The sequence below is a fragment of the Cebus imitator genome, unplaced genomic scaffold, assembly GCF_001604975.1.
Source record: "Cebus imitator isolate Cc_AM_T3 unplaced genomic scaffold, Cebus_imitator-1.0 Scaffold256, whole genome shotgun sequence".
In the NCBI taxonomy this organism is placed as follows: Eukaryota; Metazoa; Chordata; class Mammalia; order Primates; family Cebidae; genus Cebus; species Cebus imitator.
The window spans coordinates 2,898,640-2,915,856 of NW_016107571.1; the positions used below are offsets into that span (position 1 = coordinate 2,898,640).

Genomic DNA, 17,217 nt, shown 5'->3' on the forward strand with positions numbered 1-17,217 from the left:
TGAGTCAGGGCTCTAAATATGTGGGTTAGGAGGGGGATGCGTGAGGGGACGTGCAGTTTCAGTCAGAGGAATAGTTGCAGGTAACCAGGGAAATGGATGTGAACTACTGATTGGAGCTGGTGGGAAGGTTGTTTACTGAAACTAGGGGCAAGGGGATGAAGAGAACGAGGAAATTGAACTTTAAAATGGAGAACAAAGAGCACAGAAACTGAATATAATGGCATACTGATTCTTTGAAGAGAAATTTGGAACTTACTGTATTCAACAAAGGTTATTATCAATAAAATAGTAAACTTTTGTAGATGGCATATGAGGTGACTGATGCTTTATTTAAAGGCTTTACATGCATCATCTTGCTTATATGTTTAATCCTCATAACAATCGTACAAGGGAAACATTATTCCCTTCTTTTCAGATGAGATTCAGAAAAACTGACTTGCTCAAGGCTGCAAGATTAAGATTAATACCAACTCATTTATCCATCTGTTCTCCAGGTGTTTATTGTGCATCTACTATTTCCACCCTGTCTTACTCCAAAGCTCATGCCCTTCCCACTCTACTCTCCTGAGTCCCCCCATCTGGGTCTTAGCCATGTCTCACATCTACAGCCCAAAGTCCAGGAATTAGAAAAAATGTTAGGACATTTAAGGGGGAAAAAGACAAAACAAAGAGGAGTGGAGAATAATAGGTAATAGAGACTGCACCAGGCTTAGCATCAAGACATAAGTTTAAATCCTGATGGTAGTGGTGTGGGACAGGTCTCTTCCCCTCTCTGCACTTTAGTTTTCTCACCTATAAAATGAGGAGTTTAAGATTAATGATCCATATGTTCCCTCTTGTCTCTAACATACTGGGATTCAGCAGGGGCTCTAGTCCTGACTTCATCATGGAAGGAGAAAGAAATGCAAAAAGAGAAGGAAATGCAGAGCTGGAAGAAAAAAGAGAAAGGGGAGTTAACTATTCAGAAGATTGGAGTGTAGGTAGGAGGCTATGTTATTCCTTATCTAGTTGCACCTGCAGTAGAGCAGCCAAGCCTGAAACAAAAAAATACAAAAACGAGAAATCCTCATATGGGCTTCCTGGTTAGGATCTAGTGCTAGCAAGGAGACTCACAGGGTTTCAACTACCCAAGGGCCTTTGGACTTATCAGTGGCCATTCCCAGGGCCCCATTTTATTATTCCAGGCTTGGAGCTCAAGTCCCTCTGCTCAGAGGGACTTCATATAGAAATCTCACTGGAACAGATGCCAGCCTTCACACCCCATACCCAGGACACCCCACGACCTGTAGGATAACAGACAAAAAGGATGGGAGACTCACAGGCCTGGGGCAGAATCCTCTCCATCGTGCTTCCACACCAGCTGCCTTGCTCAGCTTCTTGGTTCAGCAATATTTCAGGATGAGGTCCCTTTTATCATTGTAGGAGCAGCACAGCTGCCACTTCCTGACCTCAGGTCCTGAGACCATCATGTTCTTATCTCCTGTCACTCATTTCTCCCCAGAGGGAGAGAAACTCAGCAAAGCCAGCAAAGACTCCCTCACCAGCCCAGGCCCGGCTACTCCAAAAGAACTGCTTGCCAGTGGAGGCTTTATCTGGATACTGAGGCTGAGTTCTTTCCCCATAGGATGCGGAAGCCCAGGGAGAGAATGAAGGGTGATATACTGGAAATTAGGGTCCCCAGTTCCAGGGCTCAGGGCTAGGAAAGCGCATGGTGGGTAGAGCCAATACATTGGAATGCTCATTTAAAGCATGTAATTTTCCTCCAGTTGGACCAAGCCCAGTGCCCAAAGTCAGCAGCAGGGTGTTGGAAGGAATCCAGTTCAGGGAAGGGGCACGATTATCCCTTTGCGTTATCTCCTTTTCAGCTCCTTGTGCTTTTCCGCACAGCTATAGAGGAAGGACGGAACAACTATAAGATGCTGCAGCTGCCAGCTCGTCAGCTTCTTCTTCCCTTATTACAGCCAAGGGCAAAAATGGGGAGAGGGCAGCTGCACCCAGAGAAACATCATCTTTGTACCACTGCCCCCTTCTCCTCTCCTAGGAGGAGTGGTGGAACTATGGTGTAAAGAACATTGTGACCTACTTTGCTAGAGGCTGACCCTCTAGGAAAACAAAACAAAACAGACTAGAGTTGCCAGGAAGAGAGAGGTATTGCTGAAAGAGGGGTTAAAGGCTCTTGGGAAGCTAAGGTTGCAGGTATGTGTTTCACCTCACCTTGATAACCCCCAGGCCATAGATTTTCTACTGCCAGTGGCTGTACCCCTCAGTGCTGGGGCTAAACCAGGCAGATAAGAGAGTGGTGCAGGTGCAGGGGCAGCTGCCAACTTTGGTTTGAAAGCAGGTCTTTAGGCTGGGCCAAGAATGTCCTCAACGCATCTAGCCTCCTTTTAACCCACTTAAGAAGGAGGTGGTTTATGGCCATGTTCATAGATATGGTTTGACTCTGTGTCCCCACCCAAATCTCATGTTGAATTGTAATCTTCAATGTTTGGGGAGGGACCTGGTGGGAGGTGATTGGATTGGATCATGATCTGGGCACCTGGCACAGACTGGGCACTTGATAAAAAATGGTTTAATATATAAATGTCTCTTCTTCAAGTGTTCTGGTGTTGGCAGTATTCAACCACCAAGCTACTCCGGACCCTGATCGTTGTCAAAATACTCCAAAGCTTAGCCACTTAAAACAATAAGGTAACATTTATTATTTCATATGGTTTCTATAATTCAGGAGTAGCTTAGCTGAGTGGTTCTGGCTTGGGTTTTCTCATGAAGTTACAGTCAAGATGTTGGTTGGGGCAGTCTTTTAAGGTTTAACGAGGGCTGGGGAACCCACTCATAAGATATGTCACTCATCTAGCTGGCAAGCTGGCGCTGGCTGTTGGCAGGAGGCCTCAGAATTTCCTTGATATACTTCTCCACAGGGCTTCTAGAATGGCAGACAGCTTCTCCCAGAGTAATTCAAGAAAGAGCATAGTAGGCCGGGTGCAGTGGCTCACTCCTGTATTCCCTGCACTTTGGGAGGCCAAGGCAGGTGGATCACCTGAAGTCAGGAGTTTGAGACCAGCCTGGCCAACATGATGAAACCCTGTCTCTACGAAAAATACAAAAAAATTAGCCGGGGGTCGTGGCGGGTACCTGTAATCGCAGCTACTCAGGAGCCTGAAGCAGGAGAATCACTTGAACCTGGGAGGGAAAGGTTGCAGTGAGCTGAGATGGCACCATTTTACTCCAGTCTGGGTGACAAGAGCAAAACTTCAACTTGAAAAAAAATAAGAAAGAAAGAGCATAGTAGAAGTCACATTCCATCGTATCCCCAATATCCCATCGGCTACATTAGCCAAAAATCGACGACACATCCCTGTCCTCCAGGAACTCAGAGACTAGTTGGGGAGATAGGGTTATTGTGGGGTGCCATGGGAGCACAGGGTAGGAGTACCTGGCCCCAACTGGACGTGCCTGGCACACAGAGAATGCTCAACAAATCTTAAGTTTTCTTCTTTCTCCAGACCTGATTCCTGTCTGAGGCCCACCTTATTGGTAAAGGTCCTGATGGGTCTTGCTCTCCCAGTTTGTTGACTGGCTCTGCCCAGCTGCTTTGCTGTCCACAGTGCACATGTCTCAGAATGGCACTTTCCAGACTATAGCCTATATCTTGGCTTCCATCAACCAAGTTACTCCCCAGGCAATGGAATAGTCTGCATCTTTTAGGTTAAATGGTGCCCACTGTATTCTTTCTTTCTTCTTTGAATGGTAAAAATATGCATTGGCATACATTATTCCTCAAGATTTCCAGTATTCTCATGTTTTACTATTTGTCTAACACCTAAGATATGTTTTTCTGTTCTCTTGACCCAAAACATTTTTTTCCATTTCACAGTAACTTGAAAATTGGCTTAGAAATCTTTCCTATCCCTTAGAAAAGAACCACTGAAATTACCATTCACCTCTACTTCTTTCAGTGCCTGAGAGACCACCCCACCAACAGGCTGACCTGCATAAGCACTGAACTACGCACATGGAAAAAGGAAAATTGCACATCATTGAAGGGAAACAAATAGCCTGAGGAAGGAAAACCAAATACATTTCAATTCATACAAAGGTAATTGTGAACGTTACATTATTTTCCATTAATAAATATTTCACGGAATAGTTCTGATATCTTATAAGATAAGTCTTTATCACTTTTATTTTTGAAACAAATATTTTCAGTTCAGAGGGAGAGGAAGCAGACCAAGATGGCCAAACAGAAGCCTCCAATGATCATCCTCCCACAAGAACACCAAACTAAACAACTATTCACACAAGAAAGGACCTTCATAAGAACCAAAACTCAGGTGAGCAATTACAGTACCTGATTTTAACATCATAGCTAGGAAAGAGGCCTGAAGAGCATAGGAAAGACATTCTTGAATTGCTGACACAGCCTTCTGTCATCTCCTAGCAGCAGCAGCAACTGCATGGTGCGGAAAGGGAATCTACATGCTTGGGAAGGCAAAGCACAGTGATTGTGGGGCTTTGCATCGGAACTCAGTGCTGCAAAAAGCAACACAGGATAGAATTCAGTGGGCACCAGGCCTAGCCAGAGGGAAATTGTCCACCCCAGGGGTCAGAAACAGTTCCAGCTAGCCCTGGCACCACAGGCTAAAGCGCTCTGGGGTCCTAAATAAACTTGAAAGGCAGTCTAGGCTATAAGGACAATCCCTGGGCAAGTTCTAGCACTGTGCTGGGCTAGGGGCCGGAAGACTTGCGGTGCATGCAACCCAATGAGACACCAGCTGGGGCAGCCAAGGAAGTGCTTGCACCACCCCACCCTCAACCTGAGGCAGCACAGCTTGCAGCTCTGAAAGAGACGCCTTCCTTCTGCTTGAGGAGAGAAAAGAGTAAAGAAGACTTTGTCTTGCAACTTGGATACCAGCTCAGCCACAATAGAATAAGGCATCAGGCAAAGTCCTGAGGCCTCCATTCCAGGCCCCAGCTCCTGAATGACATTTTTAGACACACCCTGGGCCAGAAGGGAATGCACTGCCTTGAAGGGAGGAACCCAGCTATGGCGGGATTCATCACCTTCATTCAGGGGCCCGTGGTACTTGAATAAACATCCGCAGTAGTTGGGCAGTACCCGCTGCAGGTCTAGGCTGAGACCCAGTACCACACTGGCTTCAGGTGTAACCCAGCACATCCCCAGCTATGGTGGCCACAAAGAGAGACTCCTTCTGCTTGAGAGAGGAAAGGGAAGATTAAGAGGGACTTTTTCTTGCAGCTTGTTTACCAACTTGGTCAAGGTTGGGTAGAATACCAAGCAGGCTTCTGGGACCCCTACTTCAGGCCTTGGCTTCTAGATGGCATTTCTGGACCCACCCTAGGCTGGGAGAGGGCTCAGCACCCTGAAGGGAAGGACACAAGTCTGCCTGGATTCACACTTGTTGACTGAAGAGCCCTTGGGCCTTGAGTGAAAGTCAGTGGTAGTGAGGCAGTGGTCACCATGGGCCTTGGGCAGGATCCAGTGGTGTGCTGGCTTCAGGTCTGACCCAGTATAGTCCCAGTGGTGGTGGCCACAGAGGTGCCTGGGTCACCTTTCCCTCAGCTCCAGGCAGCTTAGAACAAAGCAAGAGAGACTTTGTTTGTTTGGGGAAAAGTAAGGAAAAAGAAGAGAATAGGAGTCTCTACCTGGTAATTCAGAGAGTTCTCTTGGATCATACCCAAGACCACCAAAGCGGTACCTCTACAAGCCTGCAAGAGTCACATTGTTACTGGGCTGGGGTTGCCCCCTAATGCAGACACAGTTGCAGTGACCAAAGACTTAGATCACAGCACCCAAGTTCTTTTATGTTTTTGTTTGTGTGTGTGTGTGTGTGTGTGTGTGTTTGTTTTGAGACAGAGCCTTGCTCTGTCACCCAGGCTGGAGCATAATGGCTCACTGAAACCTTTGCCTACCAGGTTCAAGCAATTCTCCTGCCTCAGCCTCCCAAGTAGCTGAGATTACTGGCATATGCCACCACATCCGACTAATTTTGACTTTTTGGTTTTTTGTTTGTTTGTTCGATTTTTTTTTTTTTTTAGTTGAGAGGGGGTTTCTCCCTGTTGGCCAGGCTGTTTCCAAACTCCTGACTTCAGGTGATCCTCCTGCCTGGGCCCCCCAAAGTGCTGGGATTATAGGTATAAGCCACCACACCCAGCCCAAGTCTCTTCAAGTACCAGGAAAGTCTTCTCAAGAAGGATGTACAAACAAATCCAGACTGCAAAGACTATAGTAAATACGTAATTCTTTAATACCCAGACATCAACCAACATCCACACGTATCAAGACCATCCAGGAAAACATGACCTCACCAAGGTAACTAAATAAGGCACCAATGATGAATCCTAGAGTAACAGAGATATGTGACCTTTCAAACAGAATTTAAAATAGCTATTTTGAGAAAAAATAAAAATCAAGACAACACAGAGATGCAACTCAGATTCCTATCAGATAAACTTAACAAAGAGATTGAAATAATTTTTAAAAATCAAGCAGGAATTCTGGAGCTAAAAAATTCAGTTGACATACTGGAGAAAGCATCAGATTCTGTCAACAGAAGAATTTATCAAGATGAAGAAAGAATTAATGAGCTTGAAGTCAGGCTATTTGAAAATACACAGTTAGAGGAGACAAAAGAAAAAAGAACAAAAAAGAATGAAGTTGGCCTTAAAAAGGAGGTAGCCAATACAGTTCCTGGGTGACAAGGGTCCAGATGATCCAACCGGAACAAACTTGGGGGTCCATACCCCAAGGATAAGCTCTCCACCATACTGGCGGGTTGCTTGGTTGGGGAGAGATGCAGAAGAGGGTGAGTGCCCACACATAGTGGGTGAGACAGCTCTCTCCTCTCTCCTTCCCACACTCCCTCAGACACCGGGGTGCTGCAGACGAGGGGACACTGTCCTCTGAGCTGCTTTTAGACTCAGCCTGCTGAGGCACAGGAGGAGACTTCTCAGACTAACACCAAACTACTAGACACTATGCCCATAAAGAAGATAGAAGTGGAAACCAGGCACCCACAAACAAACTAGAAAAGCATGCCAGAGAAACCCTCCCTGGGAGGAAGTGAAAACAACAGGGAACCCTGAGAGAGCCCGCAAGTGCGCTCGGAGAGGCATGCTCCCGCTAGGGTCATCATCAACTACACAATACTGGAAGGACTTTGGCCTTCAGTGATCCTTATCCTGGCCAGTCCTAGAAGAAAGACTCATGAACTTCAGGTGCTTGAGGATCATGTGTTTGGGAAGGAAGGAACAAGACACAAAGTTTGGCACAAAAGTTCAGTGCCGAGGGGAGCAAGAAAAGCACTGGATTTGTGATCAAGGTACTTGAGTTTGAATCTTGGCTTCCCACCTACCGTGAGTGACCTTGATCAATGCTGACAACCTGTTTGGGCCTCCATTTGCTCCCTGGCAAGACGGGGCTAACCTGAGGATTTTTGAGATGTCATTTGAAGTAATTTCTAGAAGAACACTTTACAAATCCAGACATAGCATTATGATTATTATTCCATTTTCTCTTTACTAGTAATGCTCATGAGGCTTGTTTTTTAGTGCTAATACAGTCTCCTAAACACTGAGGGACCGTTACTCAATTTTATGAAGAGTCATCATGCAGCTTATAGCTAATATAATTTAAAATTCTTAAAGTGTACTTAAAGTAGGATTTTCCCCAAATTTTCTGAAATGCATGAATTTTATATAGCAAGTTATACTGACCGTGTCAGAGCACCTCATCACCTGGGCCCCATCTGGTATTGCGTTGTGTAGAATCTGCATGGAACCTCATTTTCTGAGCCCTTCACAGGATGAAGGTTCTCACTGGCTGAAGCAGAAGCTGAAGTTGGGCTGAGTGAGCTGACCCTGCTGCAGCAGCCCCTGCATCACTGTTGGGGTATTCCCCATTGCCGTGTTTGGGTAGACTATTCCCAGGATCCCGTTAAAGTCTGAGTAGTAGAAGGAGTCACTGGGCTCATTCTCACTCAGGCCAAACTCCTGGTTATTGATGATGATGTTCTGAACCTATGACAAGCAGACAATTTAGCTTGACAGTTCAGGTGCACAAATCACATGGCTTCCCAGACTTACATTCCCCTTGATATGGGATCCAGAAACCCTCCTGGGGAGAAGACATTGGCTTCTTTCATCCAGAATCCAACCACAAGTGTGGAAGCGGAAGGTGAAAGGGCAACCTTTTCTTTTTTCTTTTTTTTTTTTTTTATTTATTTTTTCCCATTTATTTTATTGCATTTTAGGTTTTGGGGTACATGTGAAGAACATGCAAAATTGTTGCATAGGAACACACGTGGCAGTGTGATTTGCTGCCTTCCTCCCCATCACCTACATCTGGCATTTCTCCCCTTGCTATCTCTCCCCAGCTTCCCACCCCCCACCGTCCCTCCCCTATTACCCCCCAACTGACCTCAGTGTGTAGTGCTCCCCTCCCTGTGTCCATGTGTTCTCATTGTTCAACACCCACCTATGAGTGAGAACATGCGGTGTTTGATCTTCTGCTCTTCTGTCAGTTTGCTGAGAATGATGGTTTCCAGGTTCATCCATGTCCCTACAAAGAACAGACACTTTACAAAAGAAGACATACGTGAGGCCAACAAACATATGAAAAAATGCTCATTATCACTGGTCATCAGAGAAATGCAAATCAAAACTACATTGAGATACCATCTCACGCCAGATAGAATGGCAATCATTAAAAAATCTGGAGACAACAGATGCTGGAGAGGATGTGGAGAAATAGGAACACTTTTACACTGTTGGTGGGAGTGTAAATTAGTTCAACCATTGTGGAAGACAGTGTGGCAATTCCTCAAGGACATAGAAATAGAAATTCCATTTGACCCAGCAATCCCATTACTGGGTATATAACCAAAAGATTACAAATCGTTCTACTTTTTTCTTTTTTTATTGCATTTTAGGTTTTGGGGTACATGTGAAGAACATGCAAGATTGTTGCATAGGTACACACATGGCAGTGTGGCTTGCTGCCTTCCTCCCCATCACCTATATCTGGCATTTCTCCCCATACTATCTCTCCCTACCTCCCCACCCCCCATCCCTCCCCCATTTCCCCCCAACAGACCCCAGTGTGTAGTGCTCCCCTCCCTGTGTCCATGTGTTCTCATTGTTCAACACCCACCTATGAGTGAGAACATGCGGTGTTTGATTTTCTGCTCTTGTGTCATTTTGCTGAGAAGGATGGTTTCCAGGTTCATCCATGTCCCTACAAAGGACACGAACTCATCATTTTTGATGGCTGCATAATATTCCATGGTGTATATGTACCACATTTTCCCTATCCAGTCTATCATCGATGGGCATTTGGGTTGGTTCCAGGTCCTTGCTATTGTAAACAGTGCTGCAATGAACATTCGTGTGCATGAAGAGCAACCTTTTCAATCACGTGTGTCTTGAAAAAAAGTGTGGATGTTGGAAAAGTGGAAGCAGTTTTTTTCTGGAGTTATAACTGGTTTCCACTTCCACGGACAGTGAAAGAACTGACTGGTTTCATACTGAACAATCTGTGTGCAAAAACGATTAGAGGAATTGTAGGTGTTTAAAGAAATAAAGAAATAGTAGAAAGATTTGTCTTCAAATATTCAAAGTGCGACTGGGTCGAAGAGGAAACAGCCTTATCTGTGTGTTTCCAGAGGGCAAAGTTAGGACCACATAGCAAAGTTGCAAGAAGACACACAACTTGAGCACAACATAGAGGCTTCCTACAGTCAGGACTGCTGTGGAAGAGAATTATGTCTTGGGGCAAAGGCTGAATTAGACAGTCTTTGTGTTCCCTCCAACACTCAGCTTCTGGGAAGCTTGTACCTAATTAGTAAGTATGGATTTCTCTAATAGTGTAAGACTCTAGAAATGGGAGCCAAACCACAGACCGTCAGAGGCTATGAGAACACAACTCACAGTCACGGTGTCATAGCCCAGGAACACACTCAGGCTGCCACTCCCATAGGGCAGTGTATAGGTTTGCCGATTATTTCTGAAGGTGGAGGACAGGCTGGAGTTGAACCTGTTGTGACTGGCTGCAGAAAGACACCATGGAATGTTAGTGTCATTTGCAGTTTTCCAAAACACATGAAAGTACTTATCCTTGATGGATTGGGCTCATCAGTCCAGGGCTGGGATAGGGCATCACCCTAGATCTTTTGCTTATAGACAAACTATGCCAATTCTAGAAAAGCCTATCCCCCTGGATGACACACATTGCCCAAATTCCTTCCAACTGACCATTCCCTGAGGGAAAGATTGCCTCAGTTGTGCGAGGAATACTGGACCACAGGAGGGAGCTGGGTGGAAGGAAAGGAAGCCTTAGTCTGTTTCTGCTGTCTGTCTCCAAAAGAGTCAGCACTTCTGAAAAGTGGTGCTGAAGTCATAGACTGAGAGCAATTTCTAGATGTTCCAAACAGAGGGAGGATAAGTGATGGATATGCACAAACGGCTCTGGACTTAGAATAATGCACCTGCACTCAAATCCCAGATCCGCCCTTCTATCTGCTCCCCTCATGGTGTGGAGGGTGACGGTGACATATTCACAGCAGGCTTGGCTCTGGCAATAGATGGAGGGCACCCACAGATTGGAGGAGCCCCTGTCAAAGAGGACTAGGAAATTTTGGGGTGATGTCCCAAAGCTGATCTCTCCAAAGTAGAAAGACTGAAAAAGAAAGGTTTATCACCTTCATTAAGCAACCAAACCTTGTCTTAAGAATGGATAAGGAGTTAGCCCACAGGAAGCCACATTCTGCCCAAATTGTTTTTTGGGGGGAATGAGAGGCTCATCCCACAAGTTCTCCTTCTTATCTGGATTTAGTTCCTGTCAAGATTCTACCTTTTGTCCCTAATTACAAGCCTTTGGCCAGCCAAGACTTAGTTTGGCAAGGCAATATCCTCTTCCAAATGTGTTTTCTACTTTTACAATAAGCTAATATCTTCATGGATTTACCATGCTACACTGGAGTACCCAGAATTGGGGAAACAATTGCTTTCTCTTCTTTCCACTGTCCAGACACACATACACACACACACACACACACACACACACACACACACATATACATACTCCTCTCCCCTTTCCTTTCAATGTTAGATACTCTTACCACCATTTTCCTCTCTCCCGGTCACACACTAGCAGAGGGTGCTAGGGAGCTGGAGAAGAGAACGCATGGAGAGCAAGAAGAGCTTTTCATTGGAAGGTAGTTTAAGCTCTAAGTTAACTTGGGCCAGTCATGTCACTTATCTGCATTTAGTTTCTTCATCTGTAAAATGTGGGAGTTGAAATAGAAGATCCCTAATGCGGCTTCCAGCTCAGACTGCAACATCTCACTAAGGACAGTCCACAGGACACCAGAATGTCGAGATGCCCTGATGAGACATGGTGGGCTTGAGAACATTCAGACATTTGCTCTGGGGACTTTGCATCTTTCCAAAGAGGGAGAGATGCAGTATCGGAACCACTGGAGCTTTTGCCTGACAGCATCACTTGCATTTTTCTTCTTTCCCCTGCAACTCACTGCCAGGACTTCCTTCAGATCTCTCAGTTGACTTGAACATTTCCACTATGGATCACTTAACCATATAAATGGGGCTTTAGCAGGATGGGCCAGCAATGAGAGAAAAGAAAGAAGGAAAAGGAATTACTATACTCTTAGATGGTACCAACTCACAACTTGTTTTGATTCTTTCCATAGAAAGGGCTTACCATAGTAAGATTTTGGTTTAGTAACTTGTCAAAAATTACAGCTAATGAGCAGTATAAGTGAATGTCTAAGAATGGTGGTTATATAAGGGTTATGGACACTCCTGCCTCATCACTCACATCCATGTAGTTGGTAATGGGCTCATAAGCAACAGCATCATTATTGAAATGATACTTGGTGGTTGGATCAGCCTTTGGGTGGTGCCTCAGAAGCGTCTCCAGTACGCCCTGCTCCTCCACTGTCTGGTGGATAAACTTGCCTTTCCTCAGAATGATCCTGCAGAGACTGATGGAATGATCTTGGCACCATGAAAGCAACCCCTTCAATGACCTGACCTGCAGGGTTCAAATCTCTCTACTCAATAAGAGCCCTCTGTAAGCAATGCTCTCAGATTTTAGCACATTCTACGCACTGCTGTCATCCAGCATTCCCAGTGTGGAATAGACCAGATCAGACCATATTTTGGGGGTGTTGTGTTTATATATTGTTTACAGAGAATAAATATATTGTTTCTTTCTATAAGTTTGGGGTAGGGAGTGTGCATCCTTCCTTCTTAGCCAGCACCCACACCCACCCACCCACCCACTCACACACACACACACACACCTACACACACCATCCATCTATTTCAAGTCTTAACCCCCAGTGGATGTTCATTTCACAGTGCAAGGGTCAACTTGACTGGTGTTCCAGGAGGTCTACAGAGGAAGGCCTTTGCTGTTTCCTAGCTTGTCATGTTCCCTGGAGGCTGGAATCCACAATTAAGCCAAATCCCAATACATACCTTTCCACACCTCCTGAGAGATGTAGACAAGCCAAGACCAAGACCAGGACCCTCATGGTGCTGATTTTCAACTGCCCACCAATGCGCAGGACACAGTGGCAGAGCCAGAGGTTGGGGCACACAGAGGAGGCTCCGTCTCTCTCTTATATCCTGATCCCCCTGCACTTTTGGTCTCTAGGTAACATGGGCTTTCCTACCTGTGTACCAGCTTGTTTGCCTACAAATCTATAGATTCTGTTTTCCCTCTGGCAAGCATCAAGAACTTTTCATATTCACTTTGTAGTGAATTTAAAAAGCAATTAATGGCTTTGCTGGTGAAATCTAAAGATCAGGATTTGACAGCAAATGTAAAATGCACTGAGGTCACAGGACCCTGGTGCCTGTGTCTACTGAGCAATGGGTGCTGGCAACTTCAGCCAGAACAATGGAACAATTTGCTCTTTGGCTCCTGAAGGCATGTGCTTTTCGGAGCTTTGCTGTCTACTCTCTGCTTCTTCCTCTCCTCTCCCTCCCCGTCTGTGTCTCATTGGTAGCCTTCCATATATGATTTTCACAGCCCATGACATTTTTCTTTCTTTATTCTTTACAAATTAGTCAATTCTTATTGAATGCTTGCTCTGCGTTCACCTCTGTACCAAGCTCTGGAAGTACAAAGATAATCAGGAAGTGGTCTTTGTATACAAATGCCTGCATTCCTGCTGGAATAATGAACACATAATCAAACTGTCAGACAATGTGATCACTCTGGGCATTCAAAGGTTTGTTGAATGAGTGAGAGGAATAACAATCTTGTTAAAACAACTGGAGAGAGGGAGTCATAGTTCCTTGTGGGATGGAAAAGGCTTCACAGAGGAGGTAGCATTTAAGTAAGGATCGTGCAGGATATTAAATGAGGAAGTGAAGAAATTTAAACACACACACACGCACACACACACACACACACACACACACACACACACATTGCAAGCAGATGAAAAGCTTAAGCAGTGGCACAAAGGGGTGAAGTTGTGTGATGATTCAGAGAACACTGTGGCCAACGCAGCCAGAAGAGCAATTCTCAGCATGGTTCATCACCAGCCCAAGACCATCAGCAGGGCTTACTGCTTGAGCCCAATTCCCATGACACTAACCGTTACTCTGAATATTATTTTCTATCCAAGAAACCATTTGAAATAGAAAAAACTGTAATGCTGTAATAGGAATACAACGGAGTCTATGATACTATATTGAAGCAGCACATATTTAACACCTTCAGAAATTTAACTATTATACACTGTAATACATATGTTATGTACATATTATACTCATTGAGTAGAGTACTGGAGAGATTTGAATACTGGGCTACTGTAAGAGTAGCACATGGCTAGTTACTACATACAGTACAAGGTATCTATGTGGACATGACTTACGTGATCAGAATCTTGTAAGGTGAACCCTCTATGCCATACCAAGCAACATTGATTTAATTCTGTAAGCAACAATAATCAATTAAAGTTTTTTTAAATCTAGCAAGCAACACACTGAATGCCCTTCTGCTAACCATTTATACATAGTTTTTCATATTGTAGCCTTTCAGAAGTATTGAGAGAAAGAGGCCAGTTACCAAAATGATGCCTTAAGCAAAGTTGTGGCTGGCATGGAGCTTTGTCATGAATCTACCCTAGGCTATGCACAACCCCAAAGAAAGCTCGACTTTATATGTATGACTTCATGTTTCTATGTAGAAATAAGGTTTTTGTTTATTTGTTTTTTGTTCTGTTTCGAGATGGATTTTCACTCTTGTCGCCCAGGCTGGAGTGCAGTGGTGTGATCTCGGCTCACTGCAACCTCCACCTCCCAGATGCAAGTGATTCTCCTGCCTCGCCTCCCAAATAGCTGGGATTACAGGCATGTGCCACCACGTCCAGCTAATTTTGTATTTTTAGTAGAGACAAGGTTTATCCACATTGGTCAGGCTGGTCTCCAACTCCTGACCTCAGATGATCCAACCACCTCACATCCCAAAGCGCTACGATTACAGGTGTGAGCCACCGCGCCCAGCCTAGAAATAAGTTTTTAAAGGGAAACTTCAGAGCCACTGGACACTCGTAATGACCATAACTCCCACATGTTGAATACCAACTTTGTAGCAGACAAATATTTCATGTAATCATTGCAACATGAAATGTTGCAAAACCTTATGAAGCTCATTTAACTTTCCCAAGACCACCCAGCTAATAAAAGGTAAAACTGTGGTTTCAAGTCCGGTTTGTCTGAACTCCTATATAAATAAAGACTCCTCCTCTAGACCTGGTGTGCTTAAGTTCTTTGAGTCAATATACATGAAAGCATCAACTTTAATGATGATGATAAGATTTCATTTAATTTTCTATAGAAAAGTATGTTAATTGCTTTTATCTTTCCTAGTTTTTTTCCTGCCCGCATATAAAACTTAACCCTGATAACTGCTGCCACCTCGTGGCAATATTCCTAACTTACAAAAACAGGGTTTTGAAAGGTTGAAAAGTGTAACTGACTGAAAAATGTCACAATTCAAGTCAGATGTGAAAACAGCTCATAGCATCTCCACGGCTCTTTCCTAAGTGAAGACAACACACGCCTGTTCATTTGTCATGTCTGTTGGAGACTGCCCTTTTCCCCACCCACGTCAAAGCAGCCAAAACATCACCTTTCCAGCTGTTCTTAAGACTTCCCCCATCTCGCATCCGCGCCTCTGGTAGAGGCGGGGTTTCACCATGTTCAATCCTAACAAGCTAGTATTTTTTTCCACACTCCAGAAAACTTTCTTTTTCTTATCTTTTTTTTTCTAGTGTTTGGAAATACACTCCAGAAAACTTTCTCAGGCTCTCTTCCTACCTTTGGAGAGTCTTCTTTGCAGCATAATATTAGTAGAGAAGCTCTCTGAGTGTTTCCACAGCCTAAGATGAAAGAATGTGTAAACTGCAGAGCAGCCTCTGAGTTCTCCGGGATATGTCATTCCTCTCACTCATTTTTAAAGGCTCATGAAGGCTGGTTCCTGAAATATCACACACTGTATTCAGCATAGTGGCTTCTATGTAGCAAGTGCCCGAGAAATAAGTGTGGAATGAGGCTGAGCGTGGTGGCTCACGCCTGTAAACCCAGCACTTTGGGAGCCCGAGGGGGGAAGATCACGAGGTCAGGAGTTAGAGGCCAGCCTGACCAACATGGTGAAACCCCGTCTCTACTAAAAAATTAGCCTGGCATGGTGGCATGCGCCTATAATCCCAGCCATTCAGGAGGCTGAGGCAGGAGAACCGCTTGAACCCGGGAGGCAGAGGTTGCGGTGAGCCGAGGTCACACCACTGCACTCCAGCCTGGATGACAGAGCGAGACTCTGTCTCAAAGAAAAAAAATAAAACAAAATAAATGTGAAATAAGCCAACTATAGAGACAGGGAGAGCAGTAGAATTTCAAAGTGTCCTTTTAAAATACACATATTTTGCCAGTTTGAGCTCATTACAGAGCTCCTATTAGGTTGGTACCAAAGTAATTGTGGTTTTTACCACTACTTTTACTATTATCATGCCTGTAATTTAACTTTTCCTATTAGCTGGGAACAGAAGGAGGAGAGCAGATGCATTTTAAATGAGAATGGAAAGAGGTAGGCACAACATCCTCGGCAACTGATGATATTGGGAAGATAAACATGGAGTGTCACATGGGTCCCAGGAAAAACAGGTGCAGAATGTAGATGTTTTCTTTCTCAAAATTAGTAGAAGTCTAATTAATCCCTTACTTAGTGTTCAGTATTAGACTGCTAATGATGTAACCTTACCAAAAGTTTCTAAAAGACAGAGTGAATTCTCTTACAGTGAATTATCTCACAGTATTTTCTTGATGCTTAGAAAACAAAGACTTACCAGGAGAAAGTGTCCACTTCAAACATGAGTCTTCCCTTCGAGACATTTGCCAGATTTGAAGCTGCATGAGATAGGAGGCCACAGAGTTGAGCTGGGAACTTCTGATGACAAGAGGTGAACCCCCTTAACTCTTTCAAAACTTCAGAGATACATATCCACCAACTGTCAAACAAAATGTCAGAGAAGTCATTCCAGAACAACAGGGACAAATCGAAAGTAGATGAGTATTTCAAAAGCTGCAACTCAACCCTGACCCAGCTCAATCCCTAAATAGATTGGAATTAGCTGGCTTTCAGTTTGACTGCATAACAAAAGAAAAGAAAGACCTTTTTCAATGAAAGAAAAAGTAAAAGGTAGATAATGATACTGGGAAGATCAACATGGAGCTTCGCATGGGGTCCTAGGGAAAACAGGCACAGGATGTAGACATTGTCTTTCTCAAAATGAGGAGAAGCCTAATGTCTTTCTCAAAATGAGGAGAAGTCCTTGCTGTGTGTTCAGTATTAGACTACGTTAACTCCAGGGTATTCACAACTCAACTGACATATTCTCTTCACCTCTTTCCTGAGTTGTTCAGTTCCTCCTGCTCTGCCCTGCCCTTGGCTCTTCCACAGAACCTGACTGTAACCACTGTTCCTGGAAGTCTGTGTTTGAACTGCAGAAACGAATTGCACCAGAGTGTTCCCACTCCAGCTTCAGGGTTGCTGGGAGGCTGAAGAAATGTGAAATTCTACACCAAGGACTATGTTTCCATGGGCTCTGCCAGCCTCTTTTTTTTTTTTTTTTTGAAACAGAGTCTCACTCTTTTACCCAG

At 44.5% G+C, this 17,217-nt stretch overlaps 1 protein-coding gene across 1 annotated transcript; it reads right to left on the reverse strand.

Annotated features, from left to right (window-relative positions):
* Positions 1 to 7,836: 7,836 nt before the first annotated feature.
* Positions 7,837 to 12,578, reverse strand: LOC108283170 (pepsin B-like). The gene is made up of 5 exons (XM_017499377.1): positions 12,523 to 12,578; positions 11,858 to 12,014; positions 10,579 to 10,696; positions 9,949 to 10,067; positions 7,837 to 8,040 (listed from the first exon to the last, which is right to left on the reverse strand). The coding sequence occupies exons 1-5, from the start codon at positions 12,576 to 12,578 to the stop codon at positions 7,837 to 7,839; spliced, it is 654 nt and encodes a 217-aa protein (XP_017354866.1).
* Between the last annotated feature and the right edge of the window lie 4,639 nt (positions 12,579 to 17,217).